The following is a 17,035-nucleotide window of genomic DNA, read 5'->3' as shown; positions in this document are numbered from 1 at the left end:
GCCCCAGATGGGTGGAAAACAAGCGGCCATGGCGCCCACCGTGTACAAACCAGTGGCAGTGGCAGGACGTGGGACGGAGGAGGAGGGAGGGAGCTAGTTCTGGTGAAACTAGATTCCCTTTTGAGCATGACAAAACCAAATGGGGGTACTCTCGGGTTCTGAACTTTCTGAAGTGGAGTAAGCAAGAGACGGAGGATAGATTGAGGAAGAAGTTTCAAGCACCTTCAAATAACCAGACCATTGGCGGGGTACTGGTAACGTCTGAAAAAAGAACTATCAGTATTTGTATCGACTCGGAGGCTTGGAAGGAATCGGTACAAGTCTTGAGAGCCAGAGCTTTCTTCATGAAGTGGGGAGGGGATTGGTCGGCCTTTGCTAAGATTAGGAGTTGGGTCGACGAAGAGTGGGGGAGCCACTTTGAGATCAAAACCCTAACAAATGGGTTTTTCCTTATTATAGTTGGGACAGCCGAGGAGAAAATCAAGAGGATAAACATTGGGTCATTCTTGATGATGGGAGTAGGGTTTTACATAAAGGATTAGACCCCCAATTTTGACCCTCGACAAGCCACTGTTGAGGAAATACCTGTTTGGATTAGACTATATAATCTCCCGCATGAATATTGGAAGGAGGAAGTTTTTAAGAGTATTGGTGATAAGTTAGGGAAATTCATCAAGTCGGATGAAGCGGTTGATAAGCTAAATTCATGCATGTATGCCCGTATCTGTATCATGTGGAAACCACACCCAAGGCTTCCAAAGGCCGTCGAGATTAGATCACCAGAGGGCATATGGAGACAAGAGATTGAAGTTGAAGAAATCATGATGCAGTGTAAGTCCTGCAAAGAATGGGGACATGAGGATCATGATTGCAAGGTAGGTCAGAAGGGCAAGGGAAGGGCAGATAGAGCTTTGGAGGAGCAGTTGTTAGCAGGATCGGAGGTGTCAAAGCAGCTATTGGGTCACACAAAGGCGAATCTAGGCTTTGATCCGACCGTTTCGATAGCTGGGAAACATCACCAGAGACCTGAAGTTTTAGGTGGGGTTGAAGTGACCTTGGATTCTTGCCCTGCTCAAGAGGCGTTGTTGAAGGCTTCTGGTCCTACTGGGGATGAGATTGTTGCGGTAGCGAATGGCTCGTTGGGTGAGACTTATGTGGATGGTCTTCAGACTTTGACAGGCTGTGCGGATGGGGTGCATGTGCGTCATGCAAATAGCGAAGTTTGTGGGAACGTTTGCCTCCAAAATGATGGATTAGCAACAGAGTTTGGTCACAGGTCTATTCTCCATGATTTTGTAGTAAGAGGGGGGATCCCCTCTTAGCACAGGTTTTTCTCTACTTCTGAGTCTGGGTTGGAGGACCTGGAGAAGGGGTTAAATGTCAAGACACTGGAGAACCAGAATTCAGGCATTATTATAGGGATTGCAGAGGAAAGATCAAATAGCTTTAAAGACATCCACATGTCCCCAGGCAAGGTGGATTATGGCATCACAACAGAGTTGGAATCCGATGAGGAGGATGGGTTTAGCGATGATTCTTTGGGGCTGTTTGTTGAGGTAGGGGAGACATAGGTTGGGACTATTAACATACCAAAACAAACTCCTCTAAGCCCAAAGGGAATTTGAGGGGTAGAAAAAATAGGCAGAAGTTGCTTGAGGAAGCAAGCAACACGAAAGGTCAGACAAGATTGCTTAGATCCGGGAGAGACCTGTTCTCTCCTAGGTAGCAATGACGTTCCTAACGTGGAATGTCAAGGGTTGCAATGCCCCTGACAAGGGACGCCTGATCAAAAGAGGAATTGATCAGGCTAAGCCAGAAGTTATTTTCATTCAGGAAACTAAGTTGGGAAGAGAAGATGCAGCTAGAGTTTTTGGTGTCAGACAGAGGTGGTCTGGTTTCTTTGTGGAATCAGAAGGGGCTTCAGGAGGGTTAGGCATTTTGTGGAATCTATTGGTTGTTCAGGTGGATGTTGTCGCAAGCTCTAAACATTGGCAGATGGTAAAGGTGAATTCAAAGATTATGAAATTTTCTTGTTTTCTAATCAACGTCTATGGTCCTACTTTAGCTGTGGAGAAGTGTCGGTTGTGGAAGGATATTACCAAGCTATTAGAGGAGGTGAGGCCAACCTTAGTTATTATTGTTGGGGATTTCAACACCACTCTTTCCTTCTCAGAAAAGCGTGGAGGGGTGAGAAGGATGTGTAGGACACAATCTGACTTTCAAACATTTGTGGACTCCAATGCCCTGTTTGAAGTGGCTACTAAAGGAGGGAGTTTCGCTTGGACCAATAGATGGCAAGGCTTTTCCAACATTGCTGAGAAACTAGATAGGTTCTTCCTTGCAGGGGATTGGAACTTGGCTCCCCTAGTCTTTGAGGCTGAAGTTTTAGCTATTTCAGGTTCAGACCACTTCTTGGTCTCTTTAGCTGTGCAGAAAGATGGAGTTCCGCTCAGGTGTCCCTTCAAGGTGGAAAAGATGTAATTAAGGGAGCTGGGATTTAGAGACCAGGTGGTTGCTTGGTGGAAGGAGGCCCCGGTGGTGGAAGGCTTCTTGGCCTTCCAGTTCTTTAAAAAGCTAAGTTATGTGAAACAAAAACTGAAATCTTGGAACAGGGATGTGTTTGGTAATATCTTTGATGAAAAAAGTAGGATTGAAGGGGATATGGGGGCTTTGAATGCAAAAGTCTTGGCTGAAGGGATGGATGAAGTGGATTATCTCACAAAGAAAGACTTGCTTAGTAGATATGCAGAAGTTTTGCAGAGGGAGGAGATTTACTGGAAACAAAAATCGTGAGAGAATTGGCTTAAAGTCGGTGATAGAAACACAAAAATTTTCCATAGCTCAATGAAGGCAAAGAGAAGCCTCAATAGAATCCTTTCTCTACGACAAGTGGATGGAACATCTACAGAGGACCCAGATCGTATTATTAAGGAGGCAGTGGATTTCTTTGGGAATCTATGGAGGAAGAGCGGGTCTAGTCAGGACTGTTTGTAGGTCGAGTTTATGGAGTTCATTCCTCCCTTAGTCTATAGGGATGATAATAGGATGCTTGAGGAACTAGTCTCATTGAAGGAAGTGAAAGTTGTTGTTTTTGGGTTGGATGCGGAGAAAGCACCGGTCCCAGACGGGTTTCAAGCTTTCTTTTATCAGTTCTTTTGGGATTTGCTTGGTGGGGAGTTGCTAGAAGTGGTCGAAGAGTCAAGGTCAAGGGGATTTGTTTTGAAGGAATTCAATTGTACTTTGGTGGTGCTTATTCCTAAGAAAGACAAGCCAAAGGGTTTTGAGGAGTTTTGTCCGATCTCGTTGTGTAATACCATCTACAAAATCATAACAAAAGGTGCTGCTAATAGGCTTAAATTGATTTTAGATAAGTTGATTTCTTGTGAACGGAGTGGATTTACCCCAAGGAGGAACATTGTGGACGAGGTTATTGTGGCTCACGAGGTGATTCACACGGTCATGAAGAGAAGAAAGAGAAGAATGATTCTTAAGATAGATATTCGAAAAGCCTATGATAGAGTTGATAGGTCTTTCCTGGTGGTTGTGTTAAATAGGTTTGGGTTTTGCAAGCCTTCGATAAAGTGGGTTTCTAGTATGATTATGCAGTTTTCAACTTCGATTTTAGTCAATGGAGCCTGCAAGGTTTCTTCCCCACCTCACGGGGCATTCGGCAAGGGGATCCAATATCCCCCTTTCTCTCCATTCTAATGGTAGAAGTTCTTGGTCATTTGATTGCTCGAAAGCGTTCTCAGGGGATGTGGAAAGGCATTGAGATAGCTCGAGGGGTGGATTCCACAACTCATTCTCAGTTTGTTGATGATACTTGTCTTTTCAGAGTGGCCTCCATGCATGAAGCAACGGTAATGGAGAAAGTGTTGGACAAATTTAGTTGGGCTTCTGGGCAGGAAATAAATTGGAATAAGTCGGAGATTTTTTTCTTCCACACTGAAGTTGGGTCTCAAAGGGCTATAGTCAGATTGTTTGGGATCCGGATTGGACAGCTTCCTGGGAAATTCCTTGGAATGTTGCTCTTTGTTGGAGCTGGGAAGACAAAAATTTGGAAAGGGTTGCTAGATGGAAGAAAAAATGGAGGGTTGGAAGAGCAAATGGCTCACTTTGGCTGGTCATCTTCTAATGCTGAAGATAGTTGTATCAACTATGCCTATTTTCCCAATGGCTTGTTTTAAATTCCGAGGCTCAGTCATAAAGAATATACAACAGAAGATGAGAAAGTTTTTGTGGAATGGAAATCAGGAGCAGGACAAAATCCCGCTAATTATCTGGGATAGAGTATGCAAACCCAAAGGTCGAGGAGGTGTGGGGCTTCGCGATTGGAATCTAATCAATGAGGCTATGGGGGCTAAGTCAGTGTGGAAAATGTATAGCAAGTTGGAGTAGAGGTGGGTCCATATTCTACAAGCTAAGTATTTGGATAGTGGGAAAAGCGTGCTTCTGGCAGGATTCCTGGGATGGACGTCCATCGCTGGATTCCCAGGTCCCCCAACAAATTAAGGATAAGACTACTCAGATTTGGGGTTCCAAGGTGTGCAAATTTTTTACTCAAGAAACTTTTGAGTTGGGCCAATGTTTGAATTGGAAGGATCCTCATAATTTAAACTTGGGGGAGGCAGATGAACGATTGTTGAGGAATGTCCTAGACAACAAAGAGGTGTCGAGCTCTAGGGATGAGGATGAGATAGTTTGGTGTGGAGCCAAGAGTGGCAGCTACTCAGTTAAGTTGGGGTATACTCTTTTGGAGATAGAGGGCAGAATGAAAGAATGGGATGCTAAGCTATGCTGGAACAAAGAGTGTTTACTGAAGGTGGGTGCCTTCTCCTGGCTTGCTGGCAATAAGCAGATTCTGTCAGGAGATCGACTCAAGAAAATGGGGTTTGCAGGTCCATTCCGCTATGTACTATGTGAGAAGGAGGAGGAAGATGTGGACCACCTTCTGCTCAATTACGAGTTCACCCAGGAAGCTTGGCGTTTTGGGTTGCAGAGACTAAACTGGAAGGGACCAATGGCAGGGAATTTGTGCGATTGGTTGGAATCTTGGCCTGTGTTGGGCAAGTCTTCAATCTTTGATGTCATTTGGAAGATTTTGTGGTCTACAGTTCTATGGGAACTCTGGAAAGAACGAAACCGAAGATTGTTTGAAGATAAAGCAGAAATTAGGGATCGCTTTCTGATCAGATTGGAGAAGGCAATCTCAGAATTAGTCACCAATGTTGCTTCACAGGTGAACTTAGCAAAGTCTCCTTTCACTCTGTTTGATGCTAAATTTTTGGTGAGCTGGCCTTTGATAAAATTTAGGCCTGCTAATGGGATTTTGAGGGCTAATCCTCAGAGGGTGGGTGAAGTAAGATAGGAGTGGAGGCTGCCAGATAAGGGTTGGACAAAGGTCAATTTTGATGGCGCTTGAAGGGGAAATCTCGGGGTCTCTGGTGTTGGGGTCATAGCCCGAGATGATTGGGGCAACATCATAGCCATTGGAGCTAAAAGATTGGTGGATGGGTCGAACAATGTTGTTGAATGTCAAGTGGCTTTAGAAGCCATTCTAATGGCTAAGAAATTGGGAGTGAAGAAACTCCACCTGGAGGGAGACTCTCAAATTGTGGTAAACGGGATAGCTAGAGGTCAAATGGAGGCGTGGCATCTAGACAAACACATTAGAAGAATGAAATTGCTTCTATGTGGGTTCGAAGACTTTAAGGTGACACATGTTCTCAAGGAAGCAAATGTCGAGGCTGACAAGCTTTTGAATATGGGAGCGAATGGTTCATTGGATAACAACTTTAGCTTATTTGAGGACTTTCAAAATATATGTTCTCATGAATTTGGTTGAATTGCTTAAAGAAAGGGAAGAGAACCCGAGTTGTTTTTGATGTGTTTGATTTTGACACTGGACTTGTGGGAAGTAATGTCCCTCGTGGATTGTGATCTACGAATGTGTTGCAAGTGGCATTGGAGGTGATGGAGTGATGATGGAGGCTATCAACGAGCTGTCCTGGTGATGATGCGTGGTTTGATGCGCTTCGTGTGGAGTAATTATGTCATGTGATGGCGCTGGCTTTTTAAAGGCCTTGGATTTTAGTTCCCTGGCATTTCAAAGTTGTTGGTTTTTGGTTAGTTAGCGTGTGCAGGTTTTGGAGAGGAGGAGAGGCTGAATGGAGGCAAATTTTTCCTTGTCGATTGACGGTCAGATGCCAGCTTTCCGTGGCCTAATTTCGAGTAATAAAATGATGAATGTGTTCAGGGTGGATGGGGAGGTATTTTGGACGGTAGTGCGGTTGATGGTCAGGGAGGAATTTTTGGTGTCTAATTGTCATCCTCGAACTAACCTTGACATCTCATCATTATTTGTTTCTTTGGCCTTGTCAGTGGTAGGGTCGTTGGAGGAAGTGCAGCGAGTTACGTCCTTAGTGATGGGATGGGGTTTAGGATAGACTAGCCTAGTCTATGCTCTTGGATCCTTTCCTTGGATCACCTGGTGTTCTCTACACACCCTAGGGTCTCTAGGACTTCCCTTTGCTCGAGGAATCCCCTGACCATGCCCAATCCACCCACCAATGAGTTGCAATGCTGCTCCTAAGATCTCACCTACTCATGAGACTCAAAACCCCTTACTATGGCTAATAAGGGCTAAGGCTTGTTCCACACTTTCCAAGGTCTTAGCAAGGTTAAATCAGGTTTTAAACCATGTTTTACATCCATCCTTGTGCCCCCAAGAAGTTGCTACCTTCATCCTTTCTACTGATTTCACTGTTTTGTGTTTTTGCTTACAAAACAGGGCTACAAGGATTAGGACCAATTAGGCCTCCTAACCGGTCTTCTACGGCTCCCTCTCACAAACGATGCACAAACAACCCTAACTCCCAAAATGGACTGCCATTCAATTGGCAAGGGCTCAAGGATTTTCTAGGTTTTGGGCCTCCAAGTGGTCGTACAGTGCCTAGGGCGATTTTTTGGGGTTTTTAAGGGTTTTGTGAGGGTTTTGTGGTCTGCCTGGGTCATAGTGAAGGTTTTGTGTGTTAGCCACCTTTTTTGGATTGGTGGAGGCTCCTCCTTCACACCAATGATGCTTCTAACACTCCTCTACACCTCCTTGAAAGGATGTACTCTCCTCTATCTAACCTTGCTCTCCAAGACCTCTGCAATCTAACCTCTCCTAACTGGGCACTGTCCAGTCTCGCCTAGGAGTAGGTCTTTTCTTGGCCTTCCTGCATTTTGAAGGGCCCTTCTTGCTTGGGACTATAGTACAGGGTCTTCACATCCATTCCCCATGGTTTCATGGTGGTTCCACAATGCGGAATGGAGTTAAGACTTCATTTACACAATCCTGTCCAAAACTGGACAGTGAGAAGACAATTTACAGACTATTTACACACACACTCAATCTGCAAGTAAAAACCTAAACTAATTGCTTGAAATGAAAGTATTTACACCATGAAAAACAAACCACATAGTTTTGGACGTATCTCAATCCATTAACTTGCTTGTTTCCTTCATTCAAACTAACTAGTAATAATTTTGCAGTCTCGGTCTAATATTTTTGCTAGGGTCATACAATGTCTAACATCCAACCCATGAATTTAGGGTTTGCAAGTACTTATACTAACTTTGCTTGAGTCTGTGTGCCCAAACCAGGGTTTTCCACGCTAACCTAAAGAACTTGACATCATGGTGGAAAAGTTGTTTGACAACTTTTTAAAGTTGTCATGCAACTTTTGAGCAACTTTCCCAATGTTGCTCTTCATGACTCCTAGACCCACAATGGGCCAACCTAAGGACACCACCATGATGTGAAGGACCCCTAAACACCTCTAGGACACACATACCCTCCATTGTCAAGAAAATCACAATCTTGACTTATGACCCCTAAGATCTCCACTAGGACCCTAACTAGGACCTATGAGCACATGGCTCATTATTTTATGTACAATGGCTTCATAAGAAGCATAACACCAACAAAACAAGAAAGAGAAAGAGTTTGGAAGGGTGCTCTTGTACCACTTAGTGTTGCGACCTAAATGGTCAGGTGGTTTGGATGGCGTGGTGGCTCGAGTTGTTGTTGGTGAAGGGCTGAGGATGCTGGAAGAACCATGGCAGAGGATTGGCGTGGAAATGGGGGGGCTATAGCCATTCGTGATTTGGTCGGCTTCTTGACCTATCAAGATTCAACTTGAGAACGCAAGGAAGGGTTGGAGGGATGTGGTGAATTTTGTGCGAGAGTTGGGGTCATTTGAGAGAGTGAGGATACGTGGGAAGAAGGCCCCAATTCAGTCTGAAGCTCCTCTAGATGAGGAAGGGAGGCCTCTGATTCACCATCAGATTCCATGGAAGCACGTGAAGGTGGTGGAGTGCAGTTCGTTGCGTGGTGGTAGACCAGGTACGGTGCCAGGTGGAGGGAGGGAGTCACATGTTGCAGGCCCCAGCCAGGGCATTCCGAACTTCTCAAGGGAAGAGGCCTTGGGATGGTTTCGTTAGACAGGTCTTTTGGGCTTGTCGAGTTTTGTGGGGGTTTTGTGTATGCATGGTTGGTTTTTTGTGGTGGCTGGTCTTGTAGGTCTGGTGTCTTATTCGGGTTCAGATGGTTTTGTAGGGGCGAGACCCCATGCAGTGGTAGGCTGATTAACAACCTTTTGGATGTAACTTTCCTTTTTTAAGCAATATAATATCATGGTTATCGATCAAAAAATAAATAAAAAATTATATATTGTAATTAAAGAAAAAAAATTATAAAATCTAAGTAATATGATTTTAAAAATTATAAAATGTTTCAATCTGATTTTTAAAAAAAAGAGAAAAAAAATTAAAAAATAAAATTATTACTTTTTAATTTAAAAAGTTATAAATAAAACTATATATCATAATTAAAGAGAAATGAATTTACAAATTATTATAATATGATAAAAAAAAAAAATTTATAAAATATTGTCATGTACAAAGAGGAGAAATATAGGTGAAAAAATCAAACCTTAGACATGTTTGCTCATTGGTATATGTTTAAAAAGTTTTGTATAAATGTGAAGTAGAGAAACAAATATCCAGACTTCACCTAACAATAAGTGGGGACAAGAAAATTTAGGTTGACTTTCAATTAATGTGTCCCTCACCAATATAATTCACCTTATATATTTTCATAATTGAGCAAAGTACATTTTGTGTCTAGGCATCACCACCTACTTCCACTAGTTATGCATAATGAGTTCATTAGGGCATTAGAGTGGTTAGATTTTTTTTTTTTTTTTTAATTTTTGAAAAAATAATAAGTGATTATAATAAAATGAGTCAATTAATCGCAAAAAGAATTAAATTACAATTGATGTGGATCACATTAAGAAGTGATTATATTTATCAAATGGTTCATATCGATTGTAAAAGCATTCATAGTTTAATCCAAAAAACATTTGCAATTAATCGTGAACTATGAAAAAATTATACCATTTAGAAATCAATTAATATTTTTTTAAGAATCGAAGTTTTTAACATGATTAAGTAAGAATAAGTACATAAATATTATTCAATTAATTGCAATAGTTAAAGAAAAATGCTATTAAGTTTGTACTATAGTGCATGTTTACTTTTGTTAAAAAGGTATTATAGTGGTTTAGTCATCATTCATAACAAGTTTGCACTTGTAACTTCGATAGTAGGGAGAAGCATTTGTTCAACTCATATATGTAAGTGACTTCATTAATGTGTGTTTATTTGTGAGATAGCATAGTTTCTATAATATCATTGATATCTCATATATTGACAATAGATAATTCATAAAATATAATGTAGATTGTATATGTATAATTGTGCAATTCTCCCCTGTACTAAAATCTATTTAGTTTTTCTTTAATTTGAGGGAAAAAATTATTGTGAAGTTGGACGCATTCTGCTATACTTTCATCCATCCATGTATATGCATATCCATGTGCACATAACCCTATACTATCCTCGTACACACGTCTATGTGTTTGCCTTGTCCACTTATTTATCACATTCGTTTATGCACCTAACTTCATTTATCTATTAGTTCCCTACATCTAATGTTTTGTCCATACTAGGACACTCCACAATCATGCAGGTGACCCCATATTTGTAGACTTGTCCTCTTCCTTTTTAAAATTTAAAATATAAAATTAACCAATTGGCCTCATTCAATGTCCTGCCCTTAATTGACTAAACACAAGTTTAGTGCAATTTGGTGTTGTATGCTAGTATTTAAAGATAATGTATTCATTATAATAATCTCAAAATCTTCAAGTACACGTATTCTCACTCATTAAATGAATAATAAACCTTGGAAACAAATATGTATGCAATGACATTATGAACTCTAACACCCCCATAAGCATGACTTAAGTAGGTAATGATGCACTACTCCTTAAGTGATACATAGGGAGAAAACTAAAACTAAAATATTTAAAGATCCATGGATGGTCTTGACAAGGCCTAATAAGACTTACTCGTGTATAATAAAATCTCTCACAAATAGAAAAAGGAGAAATTTAGTGGGAAAAATGCATTTAAAAAAAAAAGAGAATGAGAAGGACAGATAAACCTCCTAAAATTAAGTCCTTAAAAGAAAGGAACATGGAATGATATAAAAAATTAAGGTTGGATAATTGTGGCAAGAAAGCAATGAGGGGACTATGCAGTCATGTGAGCTAGGGGAAACCCTAGCTGCGCTTTATCTCTAACTATGTGTGCACTTGGATTGTGTGAGGGGTGGTTTGGAGTGCGTGAGCTTGGGTTAGGGGTGGAGCTTGTGGGAGTTGCATGTTGTTTGTTTTTTGTGGGATTTTTGAAGATTTTTTTGGGTTTTTGTCTCCCTCCTGGTTGTGAGGTGAGGATTTATTGGGATTTCTTTTTGTAATTTGAGGTACTCTGGTTTTCTTTTGGTTTGGGTTTGTTATTGTACTAAATTTGGTGGAGTTGATGGCCCCTTATTTGGGTTTGTTTCTTTTGGTCTTGTGTTTGTAATGGAGAAGCGAGATCCATCCTTGTGTTCAGTGATTTCCTAAGCCATAGATATAGTAGATCCTTCTTCCTCTTTGCATGCAAAGGCCATGGTGCACTTGAGTTTTGGGGGAGCAACATTTTGCATATTATTTCTCTTTTGCTTGGAAAATCAATTGCTTTGGCTCAACAAACTCTAGATCGGAAGGTAATCACATTTTACCCAAATTTGTGTTGAAATTGATTTGAATAACCCTTTGCAAGCTTTTGTGGAAAAATGCCTTGGATTCTCTTCTTAGATTCAATAGCTCGACTATGAAACTATTCCTTTTAGATGTTGAATCTAACATGAGTATGGTCATCTGCAAAAGAAATATCCTCGATTCAATCAAGTGATTTTTGTAGCTAATGCTCCCTCCAACTCTTCTCCTAAGATTGATAAGGAGAAGACCCCTATGTCTAATGGGATTGCAAATAAAGAGGGTTTTATTCTTGTAAATCACCACAATAAGGGAAGAGGTTGGAAGAGAACGCTCGAGGACAAACAAAATGATGGGATCTTCAATCAGTTTGATGCTTTGGAAGACCTAGTTCAAGAAGAGGGGATTCTAGTTGAGCTACCCTCTGGTGTTGGGTCCTTGAAAGTGGCCTTCTCAAAATACAAAGAGAACGAAAAAAAAAACTTTTCTTTGGTTGATTTGCAAGATGGTCAGATGGATACAGATTTACCCTCTTGGATACCAATTATTTCAAAACCAATTGGGATTTTAGTTTTGAATGATGTTGGGTTGCTCTAGTTTCTCCTTAGGTAAAAGAGGCTCTAGATCTTGGGAAAAGTAATGGGTCTTTGCATGCCTTAGGTTTCCAACAAAAGACTCTAAAAAATGGGCCTCCAAAGACATCTTCTAAAGTGGGATGTAAGAAAGATCAAGAGAAGGTAAAATTAATTGGTGAGATGTTGATGGAATCTGGGTTAGTGAAAACCATTGATTCCCACTTCTCCCACTCTCATAAATGATAGTTATCTCATGGAATGTGAGGGTTGTGAATAGAATCCCTAGACAAAAGGCTATTCGTGAGTTGATTGGTACTCATTCTCTTGATATTGTCTTTATTTATGAAAATAAATTGATAGTGGATGGTATATTGAATAGAGCTCCTAGAATTTGGACTCAAGGTTTTTGTTAGTGTTGAGGCCCATGGGAGTCTTGATGGTGTGGCTTATTTTTGGGATCCAAGGAAGGTTTCTCCTCTTTGGTGGATCTCAAGTCACTCTTCTATTTATATGGTTGCTTCTAGTTTGGATTCTAGTGAAGCTTGTCTTTTCACTAACCTGTATGCTCATACTTATCTTCTTAGAAAATCTCAACTTTGGTCTCATGTTAGATACGTCTAGTCTCTTTCTCTCTTTCTTCCTTGGATCATGGTTGGTGGCTTTAATGTTGTTGTTATCTTGGAGGAAAAGAAGGATAGCATAGTCAGGCTTGAGCCATCTGCTAACTTCCTAAGGGACAATATTGATCTCTTGAATTTAGTTGATGTGAAGCTAAATAATGGCGTCTTCACTTGGAACAAAAAAAGAAGTAGTGAAGATTCTATTTCATAGAGGCTTGAAAAATTCATTATCTCTTGTTATTGGATTGGGGATAGGTGGACTACCATCTTAGAGATCTTGGATTAGAGAGATTATAAACACTAGCTAGTTAAATTCTTAGTTTTTTTTTGTTTGTTTTTTTTGGGGGGGGGGCTCTTTTTAAGTTTCAACTTATTTGGTTGAAAGATATTTCACTCTAGGACTTAATGAATGAATGGTGGCACAAAGGGGGCCCTATTTATGGTAGGGCTATGTATTCCTTTGCTAAACTATTGTGGTTTGTGAAACATAAGCTTAAGAAGTGGAATAGGTAGTGCTTTGACAACCTTCTCTACAATAAAATGATAGCTCAATCCCAACTGGTTACTATCACTTTCCAAATATAGGTTCATGGTCTTTTACAAGATTTGGGTAGAGAGGAGACAATAGTTGCTAAGGAGTTGGAGTAATGGGAGTTACATGAGAAGATTTTTTGGAAGAAAAATTATCGTATTGATTAGCTCTGGGAAGGGGATAGAAATATTGCCTTTTTCATAACTTTGCTAAAGATAAAAGGAACGAAAATCTTATTACCTCTCTTGTGTCCTTGTAGGGGGTTCAAAATTCCTCACTAGGATAGATTTCTCATGAGGCTTCTCAATTATTCTCGGCTCTATTCATGGAGAACTCTCCCTCTATGAGTGAATATGATAACTCTCTTTTAAACTACATTCCCTCTTTAGTTTATAGTAAGATGAATGTGCCCCTCATTCAACCCATCTCATTGTAGGAATTGGAGGAGGTTGTGTCTCAAATGAAAAAGGGAAAATCCCTAAGATCTGTGGTTTTCCAATAGAATTCTTCTAGGAGTTTTAGGAAATTATCAAATTGGATCTCTTAAAGGTGTTGTGTTGGCATTGCACGAAGATTGCATTAATGAAGTATAAGTGTTGTCATTGATGTCAATTGTAACCAGTAATAGAGTTGTATTGCAACCGGTATTACTATTGAAGCAGTGAGATCAACTGGTAACCCTAACCCGTTGATATGTTGAACCCTAATCGATGGAGCTTGGTGAATCAGTTGTGTTGATTTGTGATCGAATGGTGATTGGAGATGGTGATGCCACGTATGCATGATGCATGTGATGAGTTTCAAAGTGGTTTTTGGCGCATAGAGATAATTATTTTATCTTGGGAATGAGCAAGTGCATTGCATGAAGTGGAAACCGCGTGATGAGTTACAAGATCCAATGTGCGGTGATCTAGGAGCGGTCGAGGTTGTCTAGAACAATTTGCAGATGATTACTATGTAATCCAATGGTCATGTTTGAACTGATTTGTTTGTAATCTCTATGAGATCTTAGGTTTTGTGATGTGTTACCGACCTATTGTTTTGCTTATAAGGTCGATGAATTGTTTTGTAATAGTGTTGGCAATTTTGGTTAAGTGTGTCAGTGTGATTGATTGTCGAACCATTAGGAGTATCTACAAAATGTGTGAAGGCAGATAGGAGAATAAAATGATCTGATGAAGCAGAGTAGTGCTATTACCAGATCAACAAGACCATGTTGTTCTCTAACAATTACAATATTTAAATCCCTTAACCAGGTAAACTTTAATAGGCTTGATGTTTTCTAAATCCTCTAACTAGGTGATCCATTAGCTTGGATTTCAAATCCTCTATCGAGGTTACTCCTAACAGGGTATTTCCTTTAACAGGGTATTATAGTCAATCCCTTAACCGAGTGGTCCTTAACTGGATCTGTTCCTAACAGGACATTTTTGTAAAGCTTCTAACAAGGCTTGGCTCCTAACAGGGCGAACTTTAGAAGAGTTCATAATACTTGTGGGTATTCATTCCCACCATGTTTTTTCCCATTTGGGTTTCCACGTCAAAAATCATTGTGTCAAGTGGTGAATGGTTTTGTGGTTATATTTTGATATGGTTAATATGTTTAACTGGTAAAGCCACTTAGACATGTTTAGATGATCGAAAGTGATTTGAAATGTGCTATTACTAATGTTAGTAAAGTGGTTTGATGTTTTGGTTAAATGGTATGTGAGTTTTAGATCTATTACACTATTATAGTGGTATTATAGTCAACCGGAAAACTTGACAGTGCAGTTGCAGTTATTGGTACAGTGTTTAAACCGGTTAGTTTAGTGATTGATTTATGAGTTGGGTTTAAGTTTGGTGAAATTTTAGTTTGTTTTCTATCTACTGATTCACCTCCCCTCTAAGTAGTTGACCGAATCCTTATTGATTCATCATATCATCATGTTGTACAACTCACAAAGAATTAAATAAATGTCAAGAACCTTGAATTCCACTTTTTTGGCTCTTATTCCTAAAAGATTAAGTTGCTAATTGTTTGGATTTTAGATCCATTTCTCTATGCAAATGTATTTATAAAATCACTACTAAATTGATTGTAGAAAGGATTATACCTCGGATCAATTCCTTGATTTTTGAATAGTAGGGTAGATTTGTTGATGGTAGACAAATTCTTGATGGGATTGTGACTACTACATCATTCATTTTGTGGTGACCTATAAGGAGAAAACCATGCTCATCAAACTTGACATGGAAAAATCTTATGACAAGGTCAAACGGGGCTTCTTGAGGAAATTTATTTTGCCTTTTGGATTTGGCAATGATTGTGTTAATTGGATCATGAGCTATGTAACTTATACTTCCTTCTTTGTTCTTATCAATGGTGGGATCATGATTTATTTAGAGCATCTAGAGGTTTTTAGCAAGGGGATCCCCTATCTCCTTATTTTTTCATTACTATGGTTGAAGGGCTCATAAGATTTATCAATTCTCATATTAGACAAGGGTTAATTCAAGGTTGGAGTTAGAGCAATAGTTTTCCTCCACATTCCCACCTTTAGTTCGTGGATGTTACGAATTTGATGGGTATGGCTAGAATCAACGAAGTATAGAATTTAACAACTTTGGACACTTACTTGGTTGTCTTCAGTCAAAAGATCAATAAGGACAAGTGATCTATTTAATTCTTTAATACTCCTCATCTTATTCAAAGCAAGATTGCTTGAAGTCTTAGATTTCAAATTGGTTCTCTTCCTTTATTTTATCTTGGGAATCCCCTTGATGTGGGCGTAGACATCTAAAATTAATTAAATTAATATTTAATTAATTTAAGCTTGTCCACATAATTAATTAATTTAATTGTGTTGGTCCCTTTCTTCTTAAAATTAATTAAATGTAATTTAATTAATTTTATCACTATAGCCTTATAATTAATTTATCAAAATTATTCATTCCTTATTCTTCAAAATCATCCCAACCTTCATTATTTCTCCCATACCTAGATTAGTTAGTTATTTTCAATTAACTAAAGTAATTGTTTGATTCCTACAAATCACCCTTCCTAATCCTATCATCTACCCTAGTTAATCATTCCCTAACCATGCTTATCATTTCTCTCAATTTCATATTCCTCCACTCATTCTCTCTCCTCATATCACATCCTCCTAACTTTCCCACTTGCATTCTAATCCTTCAGTAAGCCACCTAATTTGTCCTCTTAACCACTTGCACATTCCTAATCACCTTGATTAGGAATTTGTCAACTCTTTGCTATAAATGGCTTTCTTCTCTCACCCTCCAAACCTTAAATGCACCAACTTTGTCTCTTCCAAGGAATGTCAGATCCGTGCACATTCACATGCCCCCTCTTCCCAAGTAATTTTTAAATCCTTCATTTCTTTATCTTCCCCACACAATCTTCTATTTTGGAATTTTTAATTACTCCTCCCTTCCCCCAAGGAATTTTATATTCCTTTTTATCTTCCCAATGTAATTGGGGAACTCTTGCCCATGTACTTGTGGGGTGTGGAGACAGAAAAAAATGCCTTTATGTCATATCTCTTGGATCTCCCACCTTGTCCTCTCAATCTTCCTCCACCTTTTTTTGAAATCCTATCCCTCCATTTCAAATCAATATTCGCCCTCCATTTTGGCCCTCTCCAATCTATAAATTGAAGTCTCCTCTCCTCACAAATAATCCATCTTTCATGCATTTTCTTGTCGCTCATTTGAGAATCAAAATCCTCCATTATACCATCCTAATGCCAAAATCTTATCATAACCAATCCACTATATCCCCCTTCAAAGAGCCAATCAAATCAATTGGAGAAAGGGTGCATCTTCCACTTCATCAAGATCAATCAGAGGAAGAAGTGAGCAATCAAGGTATAATGGTTTAATTTTTTATTTAAAGGCATTGTTGTTATGTGTTTTATTTTAATTATACACTAGCTAGTAGGCCTAGATTTTTTCCCTCTTTAGTGGGATCTCGGCTTCGAGAGTTTGGTAGGATGTTATGGATAAGTTTCACAAGAGGGTAAGCCATTGGAATTGTAGATGGATTTCATCCATTGGGGGATTAATTCTTTTGAAGTCAGTGATTGAGGCCCTCCCCATTTACATGTGCTTTGTGCAGGTTGCCCCTTCAAGATTTGTTAAGGAGTTTGATGACCT

General features: G+C 39.6%; 1 protein-coding gene across 1 annotated transcript; it reads left to right on the top strand.

The window, feature by feature from the left end:
• Positions 1 to 3,707: 3,707 nt before the first annotated feature.
• On the top strand, positions 3,708 to 4,187 carry LOC131038893 (uncharacterized). Its single transcript, XM_057971456.2, has one exon. It carries the CDS (start codon positions 3,708 to 3,710, stop codon positions 4,185 to 4,187), a length of 480 nt encoding a protein of 159 aa, XP_057827439.2.
• The last annotated feature ends 12,848 nt before the right edge of the window (positions 4,188 to 17,035 follow it).

Source organism: Cryptomeria japonica, chromosome 1 (genome assembly GCF_030272615.1).
Source record: "Cryptomeria japonica chromosome 1, Sugi_1.0, whole genome shotgun sequence".
Classification (NCBI taxonomy): Eukaryota; Viridiplantae; Streptophyta; class Pinopsida; order Cupressales; family Cupressaceae; genus Cryptomeria; species Cryptomeria japonica.
This window is presented reverse-complemented; position numbering and strand designations above follow the sequence as displayed.